Source organism: Macrosteles quadrilineatus, unplaced genomic scaffold, assembly GCF_028750875.1.
Source record: "Macrosteles quadrilineatus isolate MER2022 unplaced genomic scaffold, UCM_ALF_1.0 Scaffold_9__3_contigs__length_116548681, whole genome shotgun sequence".
In the NCBI taxonomy this organism is placed as follows: Eukaryota; Metazoa; Arthropoda; class Insecta; order Hemiptera; family Cicadellidae; genus Macrosteles; species Macrosteles quadrilineatus.
In genome coordinates this window covers 104,774,086-104,800,792 of record NW_026542602.1, presented here as the reverse complement: position 1 = coordinate 104,800,792, position 26,707 = coordinate 104,774,086, and the positions used below count along the sequence as shown (strand labels likewise).

The 26,707-nt window shown below is 39.0% G+C and overlaps 1 protein-coding gene across 1 annotated transcript in view; it reads right to left on the bottom strand.

Moving 5' to 3' along the window:
- Positions 1–510: 510 nt before the first annotated feature.
- LOC129003153 (transmembrane protein 19-like) overlaps positions 511–26,707 on the bottom strand; it is a 29,082-nt gene continuing 2,885 nt past the window's right edge. Inside the window, exons 3-9 of the mRNA XM_054431409.1 lie at positions 26,362–26,466; positions 13,419–13,556; positions 12,694–12,843; positions 11,717–11,821; positions 10,909–11,124; positions 3,851–4,033; positions 511–609 (exon numbers count right to left, since the gene is read on the bottom strand). Coding sequence (XP_054287384.1) covers positions 3,873–4,033; positions 10,909–11,124; positions 11,717–11,821; positions 12,694–12,843; positions 13,419–13,556; positions 26,362–26,466 — 875 coding nt within the window. The 3' untranslated portion in view covers positions 511–609; positions 3,851–3,872. The remainder of the gene's footprint in view (positions 610–3,850; positions 4,034–10,908; positions 11,125–11,716; positions 11,822–12,693; positions 12,844–13,418; positions 13,557–26,361; positions 26,467–26,707) is intronic.

Here is a 26,707-nt window from a genome sequence, read left to right as displayed (position 1 = left end):
AGTTTCTATTAAACATCAATAATGTCTTAGTGCACTGTATTTTACAAACAATAAAAACAATCTAAAAATAAAAAATTCAAGTCGGCATAAAATTTCAATAAAACCAAACAAAATAAGTTGAACTAGTGAAGGGCTTGAAAATCAATATTAGGATTAGACAAAAGCACAACACAGAGGAGTCAATGATGCCAAAATACATAATGGCCACACGCCTGGCTCAAGGCCAAGTTATAAATAGTTCTTTAGGTCATGGCCGATATTCACATTACCTCAAAAGATAAAATAATTATATGTTTTGTAGCTCAGAATCTTCACTTTAGTTTAGTTATTTGCTAACCGTTTTTATCCTTTTTGATATAATGTTCACATTTCCTTAAAAAACAATGATAACAAGTTTTGTAGCTCATAATTTGTATTTTCATTTAGTTTTGCTGTTATTATTAGATGTTTATTTCAGACTTCAAACAGGATTGTGGGGATGAAAAACTGTTCATAGATCAAAATATATTAGTCTTTAATTTTTTCCTTATTTACAAAAATATATAAAATTATATTTACACGAGAAATGCACAATTGGAGAAGATCGATGGGATGAAGAGCATTTGACACCTAAAACAATTTTGTTAACATTAAGCCTCATACAAATTACAATGCAGTAGATTCAATACAGTGCAGATCCATTTGGTCCAGACTTCATACATTTTAGACAACTGTCTGAATAGTGAATATGACTCACACATTTGCAAGTACTTAGTGCCAGTTTGACCATAGTCACACAAACAAAAAAGCCACAGCCTATTTATCTAGCGCTGTTCAGTATAAGTACCGGTACAGATTATATTGCTTAAGTGGTATATTACTGTACTGTGGTACTGCTCTCACGGGCTTATGTGAGATTTTCAAAGGCATCCATTGTCCATTATCATTAAAAAGTTAATGAAGAAATCCACCACCTTCTAAAGGTTCAAACTTAGTTTTATTTCCTGACACAAGGTGACAACTGAATGACGGGGTTTACTGTTACATAGTTTTCATGCAAAAGTATTATTTGGTATCAGTTCTTCATTAAATGAAATTATCAAAGGTATCAAAATAATTGTCAAAGTTTTTATTTGACACAGTAACTTCTTATGGTCCAAATAGTCTAGTCGCTAGGCCATGTCCCGTGTGCATTATATGTCCCCTAAGTTTTGTTGAGGGGCTTTGTTTAACACCTATGGGAGCTTATAAATACCCCCGCCGCAGCAAACCTGCAGACTAAGCGAATTTCCATTTGCCTGATTGTATTTAAACTAAACTGCCTCCTTAAAAATATCACATTTATTCCCTATCCAAATAGAATTAGTTACTTATATATGAGTTTGAGAATTTGAAATTTACCATTTTTTGGAATTTTCTCTGTAACCATTAGGCGCATAATAATGCTTCGATATACTAAATTATTTGTTTTTTAAGCTCTACAAAATGGTTTGGAAAGAAATTGTGAAATTTTGTGCTTTTAGGGTCAAAAATGGGAAAACCCTATTTTTACCCCATAAAAACCCCCATAAACCCCCGTTCCCATAGTCCGAGCATGCTGGTTCCCGAACTCGTTTGAAGAAATGTAGATTTATAAATAGTGGAACTCCAGCCAGGTAAATGAAAATTCGCTCAGTCTGCAGGTTTGCTGCGGTGGGGATGTTTTATTAGATCCCATAGGTGTTAAACAAAACCCTGCAACAAAACAGGGGACATATAAGTGCACACGAACAGGTTTTATAGACAGACCAGCAGAGTACCCGTCCTTTGTACGGGGTTGGCGTGTAAGTATAAAATTCTTATTGCAGTGTTATACTCGTGCTTTACGTTTGCAATGGGGGAGGACACGGTTTGAGAATTTGCATGAAAAAAAAAACATTTTCTTGGCTAAAAAATCTTTCTACGTTTTTGCATTTTACATACTTATCAAATATTTATGCAATTTAATCATATATAAATTTGAAGCACATTTTATATTCAATATGTTTTCAATTTGTCCTGATATCTTAAAAAATAATAAATAGTTATTTAAAATCTAGTAAACTACAATTTTTGTTAAAAACGCTGGTTTTGCACAAACAAAGATGGCCACCAAAAAAATTTTGATAGGAAATATTTTTTTTAATACTTGCATGACATTTCTATTTATACAATATATCTTTCCCTAGCGGCAGCTGCAGGGCGAAGCTTTTGAAATGTTGATGTTTTTCCACTACTATCTGATGGTTTTAGTTGATTATAGACACATTTTTCTACAAGTTTTATGACCACAGTTAGTTGTTGCAGCGTATATAAACATCTAATGCTCGTATATAAACATCCATTGATCTGTATATATACAGCTAACGCTTGTAAATTGTGTTAAGGATGAACTTTTTTTTTAACAGTTAAAAAGATTAATGAAATAAAATAATGATCTGGCTCTTCTAGCTAATAACATCCAAGAAACCAAGCAACAATTGAGAAAACTGAAATAATGTTAACAAAACCACCATTGGCTAACAAAATCAAAATTGGAGAACATTGCATCAAAATTGTAGAAAATTTCAAATAAGGTGAAGTTATAACATACAATAAAACGGCCACAAAAATATATATATACAACGCTCAGGAATGTTAACAAATGTTATAAAAAAATCATCAAAATAAAAAATATTGAGCAACCATGTATGAAATGACTGTATGAATGCATCTCTATGTATGCCAAGGACAAATACAAATCTTGAAAGCTTTTAAAAAAAATGCAACACTTATTTTAATTATTTTCATTTAAATATAACATAAGGTATACCAGTTTTTCAATCAAAATGGGCGTATTTGAGTTAAGCCACCAATAGGTGATGTTAATTGCCGATTTTTGTTGAATTTGCAGACTTTTAGCGAATTTCCCATATAGGGAATAAGCTATTACCGTAGTACTCATGGTAAGACCTGGACGCGGGACCGATTTTTTTTTTTCGTTTTGAGGTCCCTAGAGGCCAAAAACACCATCCGTTCAAATTCATATATATATATATATTTATATACATATATATGTGTCCGTTAGCACGATAACTCGAGCAAAAATGATCCGATTTTGATTAAATTTGGTACAAACGTGTAAACCTACGTTTATTCGAACGAGTTCGCGATCCAGCATGATCGGACCATGGGAACGGGGGTTTTATGGGGTAAAAATAGGTTTTTCCCATTTTTGACCAAAAAAACATAAAATTTAACAATTTCTTTCCAAACCATTTTGTAGAGCTTAAAAAAACAAATAATTTAGTATATTGAAGCGTTATTATGCGCCTAATGGTTACGGAGAAAATTCAAAAAAATTGTAAATTTAAAATTCCCATGTTATTCTTATGGAGAATAAGTAAACTGTTGAAGTTTGCTTGTTTATGAACATATTTTGATCAAATTTGGAAAACGTTTTTATTTCTTACTAACTATTAACATTTTACAAAAAAACAGTTTTACCCTACCTGATGCAGCAAACCTAAGTACTTGTTAAACTAATTCTATTTAAATCGGGAATAAATGTTATATTTTTAAGTAGACATTTCAATGTAAATCAAATCAGTCAAATGGAAATTCGCTTAGTCTGCAGGTTTGCTGCGGCGGGGGTATTTATCCAGTTAAACTGATATAACTATAACAAGTTATTGTAGGCTATAGCATCTTTTATGCCAATTTAACATGTCAACTACCTCAGAAACCAAAAAAAGGGGTGGAAAATAGAATTTTATACACTAGCATACTCTGTCTACCCCGATCAACAATGTTATTTTTTAATCAATCGACAGGTGGTCCATATAGCTGGGATGTCTTCAGTGCTACAACATACCTGTAGTTACAAGTGACTAGAGCTAGTGAGGCCAGAGTAGGTTGGCCAACATGGGGGTGACTAGACCAGAGATGATGCTAGACACCAGATTTACACTGTGGTTGTCTAACAGTCCAAAGCCACTGATGTGCTTTACTCCTGGCCCTGGACACTCCACGACACAGCCACGGCTCTTGTCCAGACCTGCACAGCAGACACACATGTTATAGGTTGACTTAAGCAAAGCCATAATATGTTGGTATTGGGCTCAAGTTTGGTATACAGGAGTAGTCAGGATGCATGAAGTTATATCAATATTTATATTCCTAATTCAAGCATAGTTTTAGCAGTTTAAAATGTACTAGTGTACATGTTGCTCGAATTCGAGCAATTACAAAGTATTACAGGAGTTATTTAAGATTGAATAACAGTCATATTTACAATGAATTTAAAAGAGTCAACTCAAATATTACCGTTGTGTAACTCAGACCCTGTTTATCTTCGTTATTGATAAACCTAAAGCATTCCGGACGGTTCTCTCCTTCTCAAAATGCCTCGCTGTACAGGCAACACAGGTCATTAAGAGAGGGCCAATTGAGAACGAAAAGTTGTTTTGGGGTAGTGTAAGGGCGCATTTGTAACCAAATAGTTGAAGTTGTCCAGGTTCATGTTCAGACTGTTAAGCTGATGAGTTAAGCCTATTACGCGCCACTGTTCTGTAGTTGCGGTCGTTATCACGATTGCGCCTCCTGTCTAGGTTTCGTTGTCGTTGCGTCGGAGACATTTAAAAGAAATAAACAACAAATAATAAACAAATTATAGCTACACAAAACAACGATAAATGCACAAATTTAAGTTACAATCATGCTAACACAATCCATCATAGCGACACAAAACAACGATAAATACACAAATTTAAGATACAACCATACTAACACGATCCGTCTTGGGGGTTATGTTTACACAAACTCAAATAGTAAATAAATGTACTCAATGTGTTTCATTGAATTGAAAAGTAAATAACAGCAATAAAATTATACAGCTGATCAAAATGTAAACAATTATGTTCTTCATAAGGATAACATGGGAACTTTTAAAGCCACTGGGGCAGAGCCCAAGGGACTTTTTCAAAAATGTAAGGTCAGTTTGCAAATCTAAGCGACACGCTCTTTCCAATGAGACGTCAATGGATAAAATCGGTTAAGAAATGGCGGAGGAGTTCAACCGACAAACTTTCGTGTAGCGTATTAATTATATAGATTGTACAGAAAAATCTGCCAAGATGAATTAAAACATGTGATCATTTTTATTTCCCAACCATTCCTAAAAAATTAATTTTAGTAAGAAATACTTTCATAAGTTTTCTATTGAAAGCTCGTGAGCTTCGATTCGTATACAGCAATGCAGTTGACTTATTTATACTAAGTGTAATGCTGACCATTGATACATTAAATTCTTCGGTATGAGGATGGCAGATTAATTAAATATGCATAGTAATATAGTAGGATGTTCAAATTATTTTTTCCTACAGTTACCTAACAATGTACATGTTCTCTCACTGATTTGAGAAAGCAAAGTGGCCAATTCACTCATCAGTGAGACAATGTTAACATTGTCTCACTCTAATTACTTTGTCTCACTCCAGATTTGCAACGTGGAGGCACGAAATAGTGAGCGTGTAACATGCAGACAAGGTCGTATGCGCGCGAAGTACGTTGGCAGCACTGGCTGTAAATCAGCTGGTCAGCTGTTGTACTGTTGTATTTGTCACTTCACATTAAATGTTATATTAAAAGTTCACTTCTGTGTAAAAATAGGTTATGTTTCTTTACAAATTTATTTTTTTTATGGTAACTGTAGGAAAAGTATAATGTGCAACTCGAGTTCAAAGTACAATTGCCTCACTCGAGAAACCATTCCTCACTCGCCTACGGCTCGTGAGTAAAGATTTCTCTCGAGTGAGTCAATTGCTCACTTTTCTCACTAGTTGCACAAATAACTATTTTAAGCAATCTTTGTAATCATCGATTTGTTTTAGTCCAATATAATTTGTTTTACTATAACAGCTGGTTGAATGTTTTTAGCAAATTTCCCATAGGCCCATAGGGAATAACCTATTACCGTAGTACTCATGTTAACACCTGGACCCGGGACCGATTTAATTTTTCATTTTGAGGTCCCTAGAGGCCAAAAACACCATCCGTTCATATTCATATATACGGGGTGATCAACTTAAGGAGGCCACCGTTGGGATATCGGAAACGGTAAGAATTAGAGAAAACTTTAAATGAGGGACATTCCTTTATTTTTTTGTGGCAGTTAAAAATGTGATTTTAGTTTTATGAAATTCAGCCGCCATTTTCCAAAATGGCGGGCAACTTTGAAATTTCTTATGGAACACCCTATATTTGATCATGTTTTCGGATAGAATATGCAATTTAAAAACTTTTTTATCCTTGAAATTTTTTCGATAAACCCATTCGTTTAGGAGTTACAGCGTTTCAGCCTATATGGAAAAATGACTTCCGGTGTACTTTTTACATCATGTAGCTCCTAAACAAGTAGGTTTATAGCGAAAATGTGAAGAGTAAAAAAGTCTTAAAATTGCATCCACATTCCAAAAAGAACATAATTATATTATTTCAAAAATGGCAGTCATTTTCTAAAAGGGCGGCAAACTTGAAAAGTGGAAAACTTATAGTCTTTATGGAATGTAGGTGCAATTCTATGACTAATTTACTTCTTGTAATTTTGCTCTAAACTTACTCGTTTGGGAGCTACATGATGTAAAATGTACACCAGAAGTCATTTTTCCATAGGCTGTAACTCCTAAACGAGTGGGTTTATCGAAAAAATGTCAGGGATAAAAATGTTTTTAAATTGCATATTCTATCCGAGAACACGATAAAATATAGGGTGTTCCATGAGAAATTTCAAAGTTGGCCACCATTTCGGAAAATGGCTGCTGAATTTCAAAAAACTAAAATCATATTTTTAACTGCCACAAAAAATAAAGGAATGTCCCCCATTTAAAGTTTTCTCTAATTCTTTTGACTAGGTAGGAAATATGCTGTCAACTCTTGTTATTCAGTTAATGGAACATCTATATATTAATTACGTAAGCCGATTCTTTGCGTCAAAATTGTGGGCAACTGGGAAGTCGTAGAACGACGGGAGAGGGCTCAAATTAAAGGTCTCGATCCTTTGACGGCGGGAAAAATAGTGAAATTCCCTAAATTTTAACACCAAATTGGATATAACGTAAAATGTTCTCCATAAGAAATGCATTAGAAGCCATTTACTGCTGATTTTTGTTTACTTCAATACAGCTGATCAAGATTAATCATCAAACCAGTAAGCAATATTACATTTGGATTACTCATTTGCCAGTCAATTCTGCAATGTACTGTACACTAGCCTATATAAAACCAGGGATAACTTTAGGCCTACCTATACTAATAAATACTTTTTAGTTACGTCTTAGAATGTTGAAATCAATTATTTTACTATGCAATTGGCAAACTTGTGTATTTTTAAGTAAATTAGTTAAGCGTATGATAAGTAGTAGAATCATAGGAGATGGCTCAAATCAAAGGAATTAAACTTAGAATGGCTGAAAAAAATTATGAAGTTTTTTTTCTTCTAACTTAACGGTTATTGTTGTGTTGAAGGAATGTTCAACATGAAATAACTACATTGACTAAATAATAATCGATTCAAGATTGTTGAAAACTTCTGCTTTGTTTTGATTTCAAAACATTTGTTAAAGATGTACCGATTCGTCGTATAAAACAACGAATTAACGTGTAGCAGACGCAACAAATAGTCAGCTGATCAGATACCCACAATTCTATCTAACCACACAAGTGGAAGGGGTAAGAACCCAGCCGCCAGCAACGAGTCTGTTTGTCTGTCCCGTGCCTCCCTTGTAGCTAGTCGGTAAAGTTTCGGATCGTGCAAATTAAATTCATTTTGCGGTGTTGGTCGGACAATCTTATTTTCTTAAAATCGTTTAGCCTATATCGATAGCCTATAGTTCTCAATAACCTTGGTAATTCATTAAAGTTCAAGTTCTTCCAGACTAGAATACCTTTAATATGAAGACTAATAAACAATCTTAATCTACACTGAATTTAATCTGCTCACTACCACACTAGTATTTAGTGTTGCACTTAAAAGGTGAATCTTTTGTAGTGGCCTATGATTTACTGAATTATACCTTTATTTCACTAGGTAAATAATATTGCTAATAATGAATTACCAAGGTTATTGAGAACTAAAAAGTGAGTAACAATTTGATTTATTGTACAGTATTAATGAATTATACAATCGATTTCACCTGACAATTGCTTGTTATGTTTATGTAATGCTGAATGACCTTTAGTGCTGCAATCAATTTGAAGTCTTTTGTTTGAGAATGTCAAATGGATCTATCAAAAGGGAAGATGCGGTGCGGTTACACACTGATCGCGAACGTGTCAACGGAAGAGTGATATTTAATTTAATGTTTGAGATGACCAGTACCAAGCAAATCCTGTTCGTTGGCCAACGAATTAAAAACAAAGGTCGAGTCTCGCAGTCCAACTGATTAAACAATATTGTGCTTAATCGTAATAGTATATATTAGAATGTTGCATATTATTTTATGGCTAATTTGGTACTTTGGCGGTTCATCTATTTATAAACTGTCACAACCTCCGATAACACCTCCGTATCTAGTCGAACCAGCTACCTGCTCCCACCTTTGATATTACTTAATTTCCCCCAAACAAAATACTGACTGTGGCACTCTTAAATGTATTATCCCTTAATACTCAACAAATGAAATCCAATAACGACTCTGTAATAAATTCCAATACTATAAAAATCTTATAAAGAAATTCTGAATTACCCTACAAAAACATTTTCATCTATTCATTTTTAATACTATTAGATTATCACAGCTTAATAAATAATACAGATTGTTACGCTATAAATGGATATAAAAATCACCAAATTGAGCTCGATCCTGGAAACATGTGCTTATATAACATGAACTAACAAAATATAACAGGAAAAATTTACCACATGTGCGACTCACTGAATTCTAATATATAACAATAAATAACACTAATTACTTACAATTTCGGACGTCCACAAAAAACAATGACACAAATACAGGGATAGGGATGGGGAATTGTAACTAGTCGGTTTTCCGATAAAAACGCGATCGATTTGAACTCATATGACGAACGTGAAATTTTCAAATGGCGGATTGTGTTGATCGGTAAAAACGAACTTTTAACACTTGTTTTACAAAAAAACTGATTCTATTTTCCACTCGCGTTGCAATTATATCCCTTCGGGATATAGGCTAAACGATTTTAAGAAAATAAGATTGTCCGACCAACACCGCGAAATGAATTTAATTTGCACGATCCGAAACTTTACCGACTAGCTACAAGGGAGGCACGGGACAGACAAACAGACTCGTTGCTGGCGGCTGGGTTCTTACCCCTTCCACTTGTGTGGTTAGATAGAATTGTGGGTATCTGATCAGCTGACTTTTTGTTGCGTCTGCTAAACGTTAATTCGTTGTTTTATACGACGAATCGGTACAAAGATTTATTCTACACCTTTTTGTATACTTCCTAACATTTTTAATTTGAGATTATTGTAGTGTTTACAAAAGGAGCATGAACTTAGAAATAATAACTGGGTCGGGGTGCTAATTTAGCGGTTTTAACTAAGAACTAAGCTTATTTCAACACACCTTTATTTGCCTTTTCATATATGACGAAGACAATTTCCAATATTTTAATCAGGAAAGCCTTTTTATTATGAAAAGACCAAAGCTACCTTAGTAAACTAATATTTATTCACATACATGTTTGCTGCCTTTAGCAGAGTTAAACCTTTGGAGTAATTTAAATTATTTATTAAAAATAACATCAACAAAAGCAAACAAAGACAAACAACAAACTATTTTTTACACAAAAGATATGTTGTACTGGGATATATATGTGATATATGTATTAGATTTATTTAAGTTTGTTTATACTGTATTACAATAGTTTGTTTTACATTTGAGCTTTTCAGGGACTTATGTTCCTTCAAGCCACTAGTATTTGTTATATACTTCTATCTCTGGGAAACGGACAGCTGGATTGCAATAGTTTAATATAGTTTAGGTTTCCAAACTCAAAACCAAGTACCTAATTAAAAATTGCCTCCAATCCAGTGTTGTTGAAATATAACGTTTTAAAAGTGTTTTTTTTTTTAGTGATATATATATGTAAAGGTTAAACTATTTATTCTTGTGTTAAACCGTTGTATGAAAACCCGGTATAAACCGGAAAATGGAAATCAGAAGATTAAACAATCATGTTGAGACAATTGAACGTACATTCACCGAGGAATTACAGTCTTACAGAGAGATAATAAAAGTACTTCAAAATGAAATAGAAAGCTCAAATACAAGAAACACAAAACTGAGTAATGATACCCAACTCACACAGGAAAACCAATTTCAAACCCCAAAAAAGCTCACAAAACCTGGATCTAAAGTTGTTCCTGAATCGATCACTGTTAAGAACAGTTTTGCACCACTTGAAACTGTTGAAATTAATGCCCAGCAAGAACTAAAACGGTCATATTTGCAAAAAAATTAGGTTATTTCTAAATCACAAAGAAATAACAAGACCAAAGATGGAAAGCTTCGGATTGAGGGAAAGGGGTTAACGCGCTTTTTTGTTTTGTGTTTTGGCCAATCAGTGTTAATTAAATGTTTCATGTACGTGTATGTGTTATTTTTTGTGAACTTTAAACCTTATGATGACCATTCTTTGGAAAAAATCAATGCATAAATTTGACCTGAAGATGTGTTAGTATTAACATGAAACAGCTGTAGTCAACCAACTACAAACCACGATCACTTGACGGATACAGGTAATTTAAACCTTTTATTGCATTTATTAAAGCAGCCCTGTAGTGGTAGTCGTAATACGGAAAAGGTTCCAGAAACAATCACTCTTTACCTTTGGATAAGAACACGTCACAGGCAAACAATCACAATTAATTAGTTAAATATCAACTTTTACCAGAAAACTGGACTGTAGCTCCAAGAAGTGAGTCTACAACACTGCCAAAGAGACCAGCAAATGCAGCCCACAGGATGACAGGCCACTGAGGTGGACTGCGAACCAGTGACGTAGTATCTACCAGGTATAACAACCCCACGTAGTAGCCTACCCCCACCACCAGACCTCCCAGTAGACTGAACAGGAGGCCCTGTGGAGACACACCTCCGTTGGTGCCTGGGACAGAAGAGTGGATGGTGGAAAATACAAGAGATACAAAAGACAAAAACTATTGAACCTGTTAATAGTTGAGGTATTTTTCAGGAAATCTATTTAGTCGAGGAAAACATCAGTATGCCTAGATGTATTAGACTAGAAGTAGTTGATTAGGCCTACTACATGAATAATGAAACAGCATAGAATTCAAAAATACATAGAATAAAAGGAATTAACAGTTTTTCAACTAAATGTATATTTGATCATCTGAAACAATATATTTAGCGGTTCACTAATCACAGAAAAAATAGGTTAGCCGAAACGGCCTCGCTCCCTTATTTAGATGATCCAAAAAAATCAAACCCATGAAACTAATAACACATTGAAACTTAAAACTAAAAGTAATTCCATTGGACTATCTAAAAATTGTTTTTTTTTATTAGGTGGAATTGAGGACTATAACAAATAAACCAGTATATTTTTCCACTAATAACGTAAATTATGCCTAATTTATTTTGTTACTTCTTTACTCAAGCCTATGCTCTCTGTCATAACATATGGAAATTATATCTTAGATAGCTTAAGGATTAGCAAATAACGTATGGATTGTTACCACGAGGCACTGGTCGTCCATTCGTGATGAGACGAGGCTGTCCTCCACCCACCACAGCCCCGAGCTCTGACGCCCACGTATCACCATTGCAACAAGACAGCGAGCCTGAACACAATTTAGAGAAACTTTTAAGCACAAGTCGCTAGGAAAACAATCAATAAGCAGAGTCTAAAGAGTGGTGTCATGACATTCTAAAGATGATTCTTTAAAATAATCAAACCCTCTCTATTTAGGTAATGTTTCTTAGTTTTACTTAATTTTAAAAAGCTGTTACTTTGTCCATCTGTGTGTACTATGACCTACCTGGAGTTTTTCCTCAGGAAAGCGAGCTGATCCTTCTAGAATCACAATCATGGCCTAGCTAGAGCCTTTTCTTGACCAAAGTAACCTTAAAGATGTTTATTTGTTATTTCTTTAATATAACAACTTTTGCAATCGAATGTGTTGCTATTTGTGTGGTGTCCAAAACTCAAGTTTTTTAAAGCAGTAAGGTCACTGTGATTCCTGTTGTCTAAAAAACCGTTGACTAAACAAAACATACGGTATATTTGAACTGTCTAAAACACTGACCAAGAAAGGAATTAATCTATTTATTTCTGTGTAATATCTCTGGAAATTTTTTCACATATTAACATTGGTTATCTCGCCAATAGATCATAAGACAATTGTTTCATTCATGATGTGGGGTATGGATCAAGGCTAAAGCTCTTGGTACAATACCTAGGAATGGATGCAGGGGCAATTTGTCATAAAACAATGGTTGCATTCAAGATGTTATATAATTTTTTGGCTGAAACCATAATTCTGTATGAATAGAATCATTTAAAGTGGCAAGCGGGGTGTACATTTGCATTAGCATCATTTCTCACCATGGCATTTGTTATTTTGTACAGTCATCTCAAAAATTGCTGTTGGATCTAGTCCGATATATGTATTCACAGTAAGGGAAGATTTCTGTCTCTCTTGCACTAGCTTACCTAGAACACCGAGTGCCAGCCAGGAGGCCCGGTAGTCCGAGGAGAAGTCTACTGGTCTCTCTCCACAGCCAGAGTCCAGGATGTAGAGTAGAGCGAGTTGTAACGCCATGCCACTGTTGCACAACACTTGTACCCAGTTGCGCTGTCCTCCTGCAGATCAGCAAATTATGTATCAGTTACCATCATCAAGCAATTTTTATACTACACAAAAGTTTTGAAACTGAAGATTTTTGGTGTAATTATTATTATTATTATTTACTTACTAACAGTGTGACCGCTCTGTGTACAGGGATTCTTGTAAACACAGTCAGTTGAAATCTTATTATATTCAGAATGGCAGTTTGTTCGCATATCAAGTTTGCATTTTTACAGGTATGTAGGCAAAACTATTACAGGCCTACAACCAAAATCTTTGTAAATGAACTAATGTCAACCGGATTATCTTTTTTTCTATATATTTGATATCTTATGATAAAACAGAAAAATCTGCTTTATAAATCTGAGGCATACCCCTAAGGCAGCGCTCCTAAATACTTGGCAAAAGAATCAATCTGGTCTTAAGTCAACAACAACGTTATATCAACCATAAAATCATCTTTTATTCATAAAGCCAATCACTTAGAATGCACCAACCAACCCTGCCATTTCAATATGGTGCTTTATAATCCATTCCTAAAAGAGTGTGATTTAGCCAGGGCACCAGATTTAAGCATTAGGTACGGTACCTTCTTTAAAATCCTCTTCGAGTTTGCGTTTCTGGTTACTCCGGAATTTTGTTGCTCGACTTGATGTGATGAAAAACACAATGAGACAAATCAGAAACAAATAACTGCTGAGTGTGAGCACAAAACCCACCACCAGGCCTGCAACAATCACACAAATGGTTGTTTATACTGGTTGTATAATATAAAATAGTAATCCGCAATATAGTACAAAACTCTGTTTTTATTATTGTGCTAAGTTAAAACGCACTGTTTAGGATTTAAAAGTTGTAGGATTTTAAAAATGAGTTAAATTGCCTATAAATGAAAATTGATGTGGTTACAGCTGTATGTGTTCAATTTAAGCAAAAACTTGGCTCAAGAAGTAAATACACACTTATGTTTGTTCATTTAAAGTTAGCATACGGTAACTAATTTATTTCGCCAGAGGTTTTGACAAAATAGTCTTAGGTGTTGTATTTGTTTATAGACTAGTATAAACGTTGAAAAATTAGTAAAGTATTACATTTCTGCTAATTACTACTTAGTGCCTTGGGTAGAGCATTGTTAAAATCTTAAGATGAAAGTCTCGTTTTTTTTAAAAGAGTTTTTGTTTGGGGGGTTCGTTTTAATTATTTAAAGGCCGCGAAGGCTTGAGCGCGCTTGACAACAATGTCACACATGTCCACTGCAGCTGGTCATGTCTCCTAGTTCGAGACTCGGCCGCTGTCACCTTGAAGCGCTGCCGTAGACGTGGTGGGGAGAAGCCGAGACCAGCGGACAGTGGACAGTTCTTAGGACAGTCGGCGTCGAGCGTTAGGTTCGCGCACACCAACCAACCCTCCTTAGGCCGTGCGAGCGAACCAAATAATAAGGTATCCGGACGAAGGCGAGAGTAACCCGGATGTAAATCTGGAAGTGTCGTGTTACGTAAGTACACTGTATATAGCTAGCGTATACGTTGTATTCATCCCCGTATCCACTTTGGCGAGGGAAATTGCGTTATTTATTAGGCTATTCTAGGACGTTTATCGTAGTTTATTATAGAATAACGTAGTTTATCGACCGACGCTGCGAGTGTAGTGTCGCAGTCACATACGCCGACTTTTAGTCATCCAAAGTGGTTTTGTTTTATTGTAATCAGGAGTTTTTATTTATTTTCCTTAAAGCCAAGAAGAATTGGCCTAGGTGCCTTCTACGTTTTGTTTTATTTCATTATTTACTTATCGCGAGTTAGCGTCGTTTTCTTTTAATTCCGAGAAGATTATTTTTAGTTTTATTTCGAGAAGTGAGATCTTTCGTTAAGCCTAGGAGCTGGTTATTTATTTTATTTCCTAATCGTCGCCTATTTATCTATCAGCCCTAGTAGTTAGCTTAGACTTGGCCTTGTCAGCGCGTCGCTGTGCTGACACCAAGTTATAGGAGTAACTATAGTTAGTGTATTCCTTAATAGCAACTCGTGTACGGTGCGTCGACGTGCCGAGGTACACAGTGTGTACTTGTGTACTAGCAGATCGGCGCGACATTAACATCTACGAAGATCCAGAAGTGGGAAGCGAGCGACGAGGATTGTCAGCGAGACCCTGGACTACTCGAGCTGTCCGAGCAAATCGGAGGTAAGTTTACGATAGGTGCCCTACCCGACATAAACACCTCACAAAGTGGCGCCTCCGAACAGTGACATTGAAAGTTTCGTTATTATCGTAATATTCATACGTGCTTCACGTATTGGCGCCCGAACGGTAAAATCGATATCGTAGTGGTTTTTTCTTTGGAATATAAGAAAAAGCGAAAATGGTAGGATCGAGTGTTAGCGCGAAAACTACGCCTAAAACGGTCAGAGCGGTGACTGAATCGACCTCGACTACGACGACTACAACTGCCGGGTCTTTACAAGCTCAAGTAGCGCAAACTATTTCACAACCAACTGTGCCATCGACTTTAAGTTTTCCCGCTACGACCGCAGAGGCTACTCAGCCTCAAGTAGGTACAACGACGACACAGTTAATGGTACCAACGACTTTAAATTTACTTACTACGACTGATCGTACGTTGACGTCTAAGAGTCCCTCAGAGGATGACCCGCGAATTGGGTGGATTCACACGTTAACCAAGGATGAACTTCGTTACGAAATGAGTCGATACGGTTTGCCGAATATGGGGACAGTCGAGGAACTTCGAAAATCTTTTTGTAAATTTTGGAAACATGGCATTCCCCGAGCAGTGTACGGTAAGGACGTGAATGATAGCGTGGACGGTGCGACTGCACTTCCACTCGGCTATGACACGGGATATGTCGACTCGCGACCAGGTGCCAGTGACATACGAAGTGCGGAACTTGACAGAGTACGGGAGATAGTTGGTTTGCCTCCAGGAACCAACTTTGAGGACGTTTGTCGTTCGTTATCAAGCCTAACGATGCGCGCTGATAAGACCAACAATCAGGCTAGTAATTATCCAGTCAATGTAACACGATCCGATCGTTTTACGAATTCCGAGGGGTTAGTGTATAGTACACTAACCAGACCAAGTGTCAACTATGCTTTCGACACTTCCCACTCTACAGATTCGATTCATCGACCTACGGTGTCCGGTACCGGTCAGCGACCGTACGGTGGGTTCGCGAGCGAACAACTAGGTATTGCTACACAGGCAAGCGTGAATCACGGATTCAGTAGTGGTTTGCCTTCGTGTCACGAAAATTCGAACGTAATTCGTAAGGTTGGCGTTGACGTCTCGGCGTTGTGTAATCTAGTTCGAAAGTGGAACGTTCGTTTTGACGGCTCTAAAGACCCCGTTTCTTTCTTGGAACGCCTGGAAGAGCTTATGGAGGCCTACGAAATAAATAAGAACGATATTATACGAGCACTCCCCGAGCTACTACATAGTAATGCACTGTTGTGGTATCGAAACTATAAAGACTCCTGGCATAATTATGAGTCATTTAGATCGAGTTTCGAACTACAATTCCTACCACCGGGATACCAGCGAAATCTAGACGAAGAAATTCGGCGTCGTACTCAAGGTGACAACGAAGCTTTTAGAAACTTTGTTGTGGCTTTAACTACTCTCATGCGACGCAAGGGAACCCTCAGTCTCCACGAACAATTGAATATTTTGTATACGAATATGAGACCCGAATATAAGTTGACGATGAGGAGACACGATTTATTCTCGGTCGACGAAATGCTCAGACAAGCGGAACACGTTGAGAGCTATTTTAGGGAAAAATCTCTTTTCCGTCCCCCTCCCCCTCCGTCAGCAGCGTTGGTCCCCGAAACGGCTTATCACCCGAGACGAGGACGCGATAATAAATCAGGAGATGATTTCGTAGTTTCGACGATTGGCGAGTGTCAGTCATCGAACGGCGTGACGAGACGATTAACCGAGAAGCGCGTAGGCTTCCGGTCAGAGGCAAGACCACGTAGGTCACGAGAGAACTCTCCGAACCCCCGGACGAGTAATTTTACGAGGACCTCGTCATCTACGAGCCCACGACGTCGCTCGGAGCGTGAGCGTGAAGGTTCACCCCGAGAGAACAATACAGTTTCGCGATTGCCCGATAATGTGCGCGACAATTCTACTATCACGTGTTGGAACTGTGACAAGAAAGGCCACATGTTTCGTGACTGCCGTATGCCGAGAACTCTAAAGTGTTTCTATTGTAAAAAGGTGGGCATCCGCACCCACGACTGTCGGTGCCAGGGAAACGATCGACGGGTTCAGGAAGAAGGAGGTCGCCTGAATCCTCAGTAGTGCCTACTACGAAGACCTCCCCGGACTGGTGCGCTTGGTTAGAGAAAATTAAGAAATTCCCGGAAACCGAGAACGCTCAGATTCAGACCAACGACAGACGACCGCACGTATCAGTGACGATAGCAGGGCGAGAGTTCGCCGCGCTAATAGATACTGGTGCCGTAGTCACGTTGATCGGCACGGCGGTTGCACGTCACTTGGAACGGTCTGGAATTATGTCTGTTTCGACTCCCACGGTAGTGAGACTCGCAAACGGTAGCTGTTCGAAATCGGACCAATCCTATCGTTTTAAGGGTTCGATTCAAGGTCGCGACGAGGAGTTCTATACATTGTATCTCCCCACTCTCACTAGTGACGTGGTTCTCGGTATCGACACTCTCGAACGACTGGACTTGGTGACGTATAACGTCGCGTTAGATACTAGTAGGACGAACGTCGCCGGCGAGATTGTCGAATTAAGCGCAATATCGGACTTGACTGAGGGCCAAAAGAAACGATTGGGCGAATTTCTAAAGGCCGAATTGCCTTTATTTGAAAGCGTTTCTGGCCGCACGGAACTGATCCAACACGAAATCCGTTTAAAGAAAGGAGTTACTCCAATCAAGCAGCGGTATTACCCGCGAAATCCCGCTATGCAGGAAGTGATAAACGCTGAAGTGGATCGTATGCTAAGTGACGGGGTAATCGAAGCATCTACTAGTGGATGGAGTTCCCCTGTAGTGCTTATTAAGAAACCTAGTGGAAAATATCGGTTCTGTATAGACTTTCGACGTCTGAATGATTGTTCAGAGAAGGATGCTTATCCCCTCCCTAGAATATCTGCCATACTTGAAAAGTTGCGAAAGGCACGATTTATTTCCACACTCGACTTGGCTAATGGATATTGGCAAGTGCCGTTGGCGGCGGCGAGCCGGCCTCTCACTGCCTTTACGGTTCCTGGGCGCGGGCTGTATCAGTTCACATCGATGCCATTCGGTCTTCATTCGGCTGGCGCGACTTTTCAAAGGTTGTTGGATAAGGTAGTCGGTCCGGAATTGGAGCCTAGGGCGTTCGCGTACCTGGACGACCTCGTGATGATCTCTGAAACCTTCGAGGAGCATCTCGATTTGTTATGCGAAGTGCTGGGTAGACTAAGAAAGGCGGGGCTAAAGCTCAATGTTGAGAAGTGCCAGTTCTGTCGGACCGAACTGAAGTATCTCGGCCACGTCGTTAATGCGAACGGTATTGGTACAGACCCGGAAAAGGTTAAAGCAATCGCCGAATTTCCGCGTCCAACTAACGTAAAGAGCCTTAGAAGCTTCCTAGGACTCGCGTCATGGTATCGACGCTTTATAGACCAGTTCGCGCGACTTACTACTCCACTGACCTGTTTACTAAAGAAATCGACGAAATGGAGCTGGGCTGAAAGCCAAGAGGAGGCGTTTCTCGGGCTGAAACGGAAGTTGACCACGACACCGATATTAGCTTGTCCCGATTTCGGTAAGCCGTTCGTGCTGCAAGTTGATGCGTCGGACGACGGGCTCGGTGCCGCGCTCACACAGAAGAAGGACGGAAAGGAGAACGTTATCGGCTATGCGAGTAGGCTTCTCTCTGACTCAGAACGTAAATTTACCGTGACAGAGAAGGAGTGTTTGGCGTTGGTGTGGGCCGTGAGGAAGTTCCGACCCTATATTGAGGGGTACCACTTCATCGCCGTCACAGACCATATAGCGTTGAAATGGTTGCTACGGCTTAAGGAGCCGACAGGCCGGTTAGCACGCTGGGTGTTAGAACTCCAGCAGCACGATTTCGAGGTGCATTACAGGAAAGGCATCGCCAACCGGGTGGCGGATGCGTTATCGCGGCACCCCGTAGGTGTAGCCGAGGAGACGTCTATTGAGACAGCGGTCTGTCCACTTCAATTGGATGGAGGTCCCGACGCTGGAGACGGTCCCGAAAGGCCGAGTAATCAGTCGGACAAGTGGTACGAGAAACTCTGGGATAAAATGAGCGTCAATCCCGGGATGAACGACAAATATGTCATTCGGGAAGGCAAATTATATCGCTCGATTGGTCGGCAAACTACGGAAGGTGATGGCCGGGAACAGACATGGAAAATGTGTGTTCCTAAGGACGAACGGGCGGTGGTTATGAGAGAGGTGCACGACTCCCCTGCAGCTGGACATTTCGGCGTTAAGAAGACCGCTAGAAAAGTAAGCGAACAGTACTACTGGCCCGGTTGGAGACGTGACGTGCGTAAGTATGTAAGGAACTGTCCCGTATGTCAACGTTACAAGGTTGAACAGACGAAACCCGCCGGCCAAATGCATTTTCGCCCACCTGGTGGGCCGTGGCATACTGTCTCCGCGGATCTATTAGGTCCCCTCCCGCGTTCGAAGAAAGGAAATCGCTTTGTCGTCGCATTTCAGGACCAATACAGTAAGTGGACTGAACTAGCCCCTTTGAAGGACGCGACTGCGTCTCAGGTGGTGCTTAAGTTCAAGGAACTCGTCTTGTATCGTTTTGGTGCGCCGGATGTACTCATCACGGACAACGGTACTCAGTTTACCTCGAGGATAATTAAAGATATGGCGAAGGAATGGGACATCGAGTTTCAGACGACTGCGCCCTATAGCCCGCAATCAAATCCCATCGAACGACGTAACCGCGTGCTTAAGACTCTTATCGCTCAGTCAGTGAAAGGCGATCACCAAACGTGGGACGCGAATCTGAAGGAGATCGCGTTCGCCGTAAACACAGCGTGCCACGAGTCGACAAAGTGTACCCCCGCGATGTTGTGTTACGGGCGTGAACTTAGGCTCCCTGCGGCACTTCGAGGCCCGCTGTTCGTCGCGAGTCGGAGAGGTGAACAGCCGACGCCGGCTGACATACATATGGAACGTATGGACCGTTTCCGGAGGCTGTATGACACCACTCAGAAGAATCTTAGAGCTGCGTTTGATCAACAGGCTAGATCTTATAATCTACGAAGGCGTGACGTTCGGTACGAAATAGGTCAACAGGTTTTAAAGCGGACCCATGTACTGTCGTCAGCTGTCGACGCGATCGCGAGCAAACTCGCGCCAAAATTCGATGGCCCTTTTGTAGTGAGCAAAAGGCGAGGGTATAATTTGTACGTGATAAAGGACGTGGCAACGGGTAAAACCACCGTGGCCCATGTATAAGTCATGCTATAAGTCATTAAGCAAAACTAAATTTAAAGATACAATAGATAATTTTCTTATTGACAAGGCTTTTTACTTAATTGAAGATTTTTACAGAACTACAATTTAGATTTTTTTTTTTTTTTTTGTGTTTAATTTTAAGTTAAAAGTTTTAATGTTAAATATTTTATGTATGGATTTAATTTTGACAATGCACCTATTCTAAATGTTATGACATGTATGGAATGTTTTGTGCAAATAAAGTCTATGTCTATGTCTATGTAAAGGACCTTAAACCTTTCCATTCGGATGATAAGTAGGTCAGAGGTCTAATCCGGTTTTATTGTTTATCGCTTAGTGAGGTGCATTTCCACTCATAGTAGTTTCATTTAGTTCACCAAACTTACATTTCTGTGTGATACTTAGCTTGTGGTTGCGGTTGTGACTAGTGCATTATAATACTTTAGTAGGATTCCCTGTCGTATTTTATTAGTTTATATTTATTAATAAACTCTCTTTCACAGGTTTGCTTCGTGTGCACGCTCTGCATGCTTTCGCACCCTGCTTGTGCTTCAAATTTCTTATCTTAGATGCTTGTGGTAGTGCTTGGTGAAGTGTATTGTGCATGAGACAGCTTTTTCTAAAGTGTATTAGTAGTTATTGCGCACGATGGCATGTATAAGACCTCTTATTACGCTTTGCCCGTCTGAAATGGACTGTTTGCATCCTGGGTGCTCGTTGAACCCTCACGTAATGAATGCATTTTTACGATTGATTGAGAGGCGAAGCCGATTTTACATTAGTCTACCCAGTGTGTTTGCGTTCCCAGTTAATTTTTTTCAAGAATGGGCGGATGGTGGATTTGAGCGTACTTGTTCGTTGACGACGGGAATGGACGTATTAACGCACTCGCTGCTGTTATTTCCTGTGTTGTTAAGTGGTGAAGATGGTAAGGGGCTCTGGGCCATTGTGGTCTGCAGGCCTGGTTCGGCGACGATCGGTGCATATGACCCGTCACTAGTCAGTCGATGTCGAGAGATGGGAATCGTTTTCTCTTTCCTAGCGAAGGTAGCTGAAGAACAGGGAGACTGTTTAGAGGAGAGAAGCTGGAGATTTCTAGATACGCCGAGTGATTATCCCCGACCTGAGAAGTCGGAGTCAACGGGTATATTTGTGTGCGCCTGTGTTTCTTGTATCTCGCTTTCGACGCCATTCGGGAAACCCCAAGTCGATGAAAAGCGGTGGCGTCGTGACGTTGCGACAGCCTTACGACGGGGACGATTGGAGGACGAAGTGTTCGACCTGTTGGAAGTAAACGTCCCTAGGGAACAAGATCTTCGGTACGGAGGGCGTGTCCAACCATCTCACTTATCCCGGTTGACAGTGACTGCGCCCGACTCGTCAACAGAGGTGGTGGACGTAGCGATAGACCCGGTTAGCTTCAGGTCGTATGGGTCACCGCGATACGTCCCGATTTTTAGTAGAGAGGAGGCAGCTTCCGGCGAAGAGCGAGTAGTGACGCAGGAGACGGAAGAAGTGAAGTCACCAGAAGCGGTGGGGGGTGAGTCGCCCGCTCTGTCACTTACAGCCGATGATCTTATGGACGAGATTGAGGAAATGTGCAAATCAGTAGAGGGCAACGGGTCTTCGATTGAAGTGGTGGCTTCTCCAAACCGTAGTAGAGTCGTGAATCGTGAGGGGGGATTTCAAGTGACAATCCCGGTAAACGTGATTCCAATGGGGTCACCGATACTGTCGGATATTTCTAGTCCCGACCCATTCGAGGATTTTGACCCGGTTGCACGGGGCCAACCCCGACCTTATCGAGAGGAGCGCGTATCGGCGGAAATGGGAACAGCGACGTCTACCCAAGGGCCCACGACTACTACTGATTCACAAGAATCTCATAAGAGGTTCCGGAACCCACAGAGGAACCGAGGTCGGAAACGAGTCCGCAAGACGTACCGGGTGCGCTTCCAGCGAGAAGATGGGACCACCTACAGGCGAAAGTTCTTAAAGGACGAATATCGCCGGAATTAAAGATATGTGTCTTACTAAGCGAGAAGCTATTTTGGTTAAATTTTTATTTTGTTTTACGAGAGTGTTTTCGTTTCGTTAAGGAGGCAGGAGGAGAGTGTTCTCCCCGCCCACGAGTCGGACGAGTCAGGTTACTCGACCAAGCGAAGGTCGAGCGCCGTGCGGGGTGCGAAGGTTGTCGCCTCGTGGGATTATGTTTGAGTTGATACCTGCAGGCAGGAGGTATTTTTTTTTGTTCGTTTTTTTTCTCGCCAAAGTGAAAAGGGGGTGTAATGGTCACATTTTATTGGGGGGTTCGTTTTAATTATTTAAAGGCCACGAAGGCTTGAGCGCGCTTGACAACAATGTCACACATGTCCACTGCAGCTGGTCATGTCTCCTAGTTCGAGACTCGGCCGCTGTCACCTTGAAGCGCTGCCGTAGACGTGGTGGGGAGAAGCCGAGACCAGCGGACAGTGGACAGTTCTTAGGACAGTCGGCGTCGAGCGTTAGGTTCGCGCACACCAACCAACCCTCCTTAGGCCGTGCGAGCGAACCAAATAATAAGGTATCCGGACGAAGGCGAGAGTAACCCGGATGTAAATCTGGAAGTGTCGTGTTACGTAAGTACACTGTATATAGCTAGCGTATACGTTGTATTCATCCCCGTATCCACTTTGGCGAGGGAAATTGCGTTATTTATTAGGCTATTCTAGGACGTTTATCGTAGTTTATTATAGAATAACGTAGTTTATCGACCGACGCTGCGAGTGTAGTGTCGCAGTCACATACGCCGACTTTTAGTCATCCAAAGTGGTTTTGTTTTATTGTAATCAGGAGTTTTTATTTATTTTCCTTAAAGCCAAGAAGAATTGGCCTAGGTGCCTTCTACGTTTTGTTTTATTTCATTATTTACTTATCGCGAGTTAGCGTCGTTTTCTTTTAATTCCGAGAAGATTATTTTTAGTTTTATTTCGAGAAGTGAGATCTTTCGTTAAGCCTAGGAGCTGGTTATTTATTTTATTTCCTAATCGTCGCCTATTTATCTATCAGCCCTAGTAGTTAGCTTAGACTTGGCCTTGTCAGCGCGTCGCTGTGCTGACACCAAGTTATAGGAGTAACTATAGTTAGTGTATTCCTTAATAGCAACTCGTGTACGGTGCGTCGACGTGCCGAGGTACACAGTGTGTACTTGTGTACTAGCAGATCGGCGCGACATTAACATCTACGAAGATCCAGAAGTGGGAAGCGAGCGACGAGGATTGTCAGCGAGACCCTGGACTACTCGAGCTGTCCGAGCAAATCGGAGGTAAGTTTACGATAGGTGCCCTACCCGACATAAACACCTCACAAGTAAGCATACGGTAACTAATTTATTTCACCAGGGATTTTGACAAAATAGTCTTATTGTATTTGTTTATAGACTAGTATAAAGGTTGAAAAACTAGTATTACATTTGCTGCTAATTGCTACTTATAGTCCAGTGAATAGGGGTATGTTAACTTACAAACGGTCCGGTAAGTCTAAATTTTTTATATGTTGTCTAGGATGGTAAGTAGGTGTTTAAAATGAAAAATGCACAATTCTCCTTTTTCGATTTTTCAATATGGCGGCGGGCGCGGAGGGGGGAGAATTGTGCATTTTTCATTTTAAACACCCACTTAGCCTACCGTCCTAGAAAACATATAAAAAATTTGGACTTACCGGACCGTTTGTAAGTTAAGCCCCCTATTTTTGTCTCTATTTACTGGACTATTAGTGGCTTGGGATGAGCATTGTGAAAAAATTCATGAGAAAGAGTGATGTTTTTTTTTTAAAGAGGTGGTATGGTATGGTATTCAGTTTGGAATGGTTTTGAAGGTTGATTTTGGAGTAAAGACCTAGATGATATTCTGGTTTTGTTAAGAGAAAATTAAGCGTTTATAAATGACAATACAGGGAAATGTGAGAAGTTTTAACCTCTTCAAAGATGGCTTACAAAAATCTGTTTGTTGAATCCCAAAAATAATTCTGATAGGCCCTAAACAGTATAACTTACATAGAAAATCACTGCAAAAAAGATATGAGAAGCACCAAACTCCTGAGTGTCAGTAAAGATATAAAATATAAAAGTCTACGGTGAACGAAAATACCAGATAAAATCGTCTGTGTATGGTATTGTGGGAGGAAAAACATCTGTGGGAAGGGGTCAACTCCCATTAAAATCTGGTTTACTAGTTAACCCTCCAAGTGTCTCTAGTTTTGGTCTTAATGTTTGCCCATTTATTGCGCAATCGCAGGGTTTTATTAAAATGTATCTTAGAAACTTAAAAACAATGTAAAGTATACTGTTTTATATATCATTTTGTTTGAAAAATTATGGACTTCAATGTAACATATAAAACATTACAAAAAAAAATTTCAAAAATTTTTGTGGGGTTAACATTTCTTCAAAATTATAAAATAAATGAAAAAATTTATGTTTGCGCTCAATAAACTGTTATAATTTATAGGTCTACAAATATTTTAACACTTTGTACAGAATTTTATGAGGATTCCAAGAATATAATAATATAAGGAAGTAGATTTGCAAATAAATAAGTTATGGGCAAAAAACAGATTTCGGTACATAGCGTTTAGCTAAGAATGCATAGCCTAACCATAGCTAGGAATCTGGCTGACAATTTACATCAATATCACTACCTACTTGTTCAGGATCATCAACCAGCCCTTCAAAATCACTTAAATCTTCTTATAATGCACCACGTATATCACTACTTTTGATTTTTAACACTAAAACAATGATAAACGTAATAAAACACATCAGTCATCGGTGCGAGGTTAACCAAGCTGTTTACAAATACGCACGTCAGCTATCTGCTACAATTATGATCGGCTTGAGAAAAAAAAGCGTTTAGAGACAGACCTCGGGAGAAAGCTTAGAATCTGCAAAAAAAAACGATACCTAACTCGATCCAGTTCAATCCGATTTAGTCAGTCATAGAGCCTTCGCCGTAAACAGAGTTTGTGAGTCGCAAAAGCGACACAAAACACTACACAAAGTGTGTTATGAGTCGCTTTTACGACACATAACACTCGGAGGGTTAACGGATGTTTGAGATGATCTTCAATCCTGGGTGGAATTTCCCTGGATCTGATTAAATTTCTAAGAGGAAAACCTTACTGTCTATCATGTTTTCTTTAATTTTTAAGAGGAAAACCTTACTGTCTATCATGTTTTCTTTAATTTTTAAGAGGAAAACCTTACTGTCTATCATGTTTTCTTTCTATTTAGTTCAGCATTTTGCAAAAACTGACATAGGTACAGCAATAGTTAGGCCTACGTTGACTTCCTCGTCACACTTGTTAAAACAATACTGTAGTAGAGGACCAGTAAAAATAATATTTATTTTTTCATGAAACCAAATTTTCAATCATGCTTGGACCTTTCGCACACTGGAGAAGTAAAGAAACAAAATGCTTCAAGCAAATCGTTGTGCAACATTTTGCTTCAGGTGAAATGCTGGAACAGTGTGCGCCCAGCCATAAAAATTAGTACCTATGAAAAAAAATTTATTACATTCAATATTAAAAAATGTTAATCAAAAACATGTACATTTCAGATTGTTCCTATTATTAATGTTTTATTTTTACAATTAATAAAAAAAATTAATTTTAATTATTTGATGGATGCATTATTCAGGAAACAAGTTAAATGTTTATATACATTGTTTTTACTTTAATTTACAGTAGAATTTACTATTTTTCCGGACTTTTAAAAACTTTAGTGACCTGATGTTGTCTTTGTAGTTGATAAGACAAATATTTGTAAAAAAATAGAAACACTTACCGGTACATTTAAGCTCTGCTATGGTTAGCAATGTATAATGTAACACTTTATTGGGTCAATAAAGTATGTATGTACAAAATAATATTTTTTATTTTTTCTGTTTTCATTTTCTCTCTCAATTTGAAATTCATCCATAAATGTACTATAATCATATTAAATCGGTTACAGTTCCAGCACCTCATTTTTTTACAAATCAAGCACTGTGTATTTAAGCATAACTCACCTAAAACTGCTCCACTGACACTTAAACTTTTTTTCTTCAGACCGTAGGCAGCAAATAAAATTGGTGTTATGACTGAAAATAGCCATCTCGTAGGTGATATTGGTTCTGCAAAGTACAAGCTAGTTAAAAAAAATTTAACAATGACTAGGATTTTGGTTAGTAAAGCTTTTTTTAAATAGGCTGGAATACTTATAGTTTTAAAAACAAGATTAAAACACTAGAGTAACCTGTAGACCAAGAAAGGGCCTCATTCACAAAAAATACGAAATTGGGTTAAGCCCAAAAATTCTTTGGACATACTCAAAAAACTATGTTGAAAAAAACTCAGTCCCACTATGTAGTAACC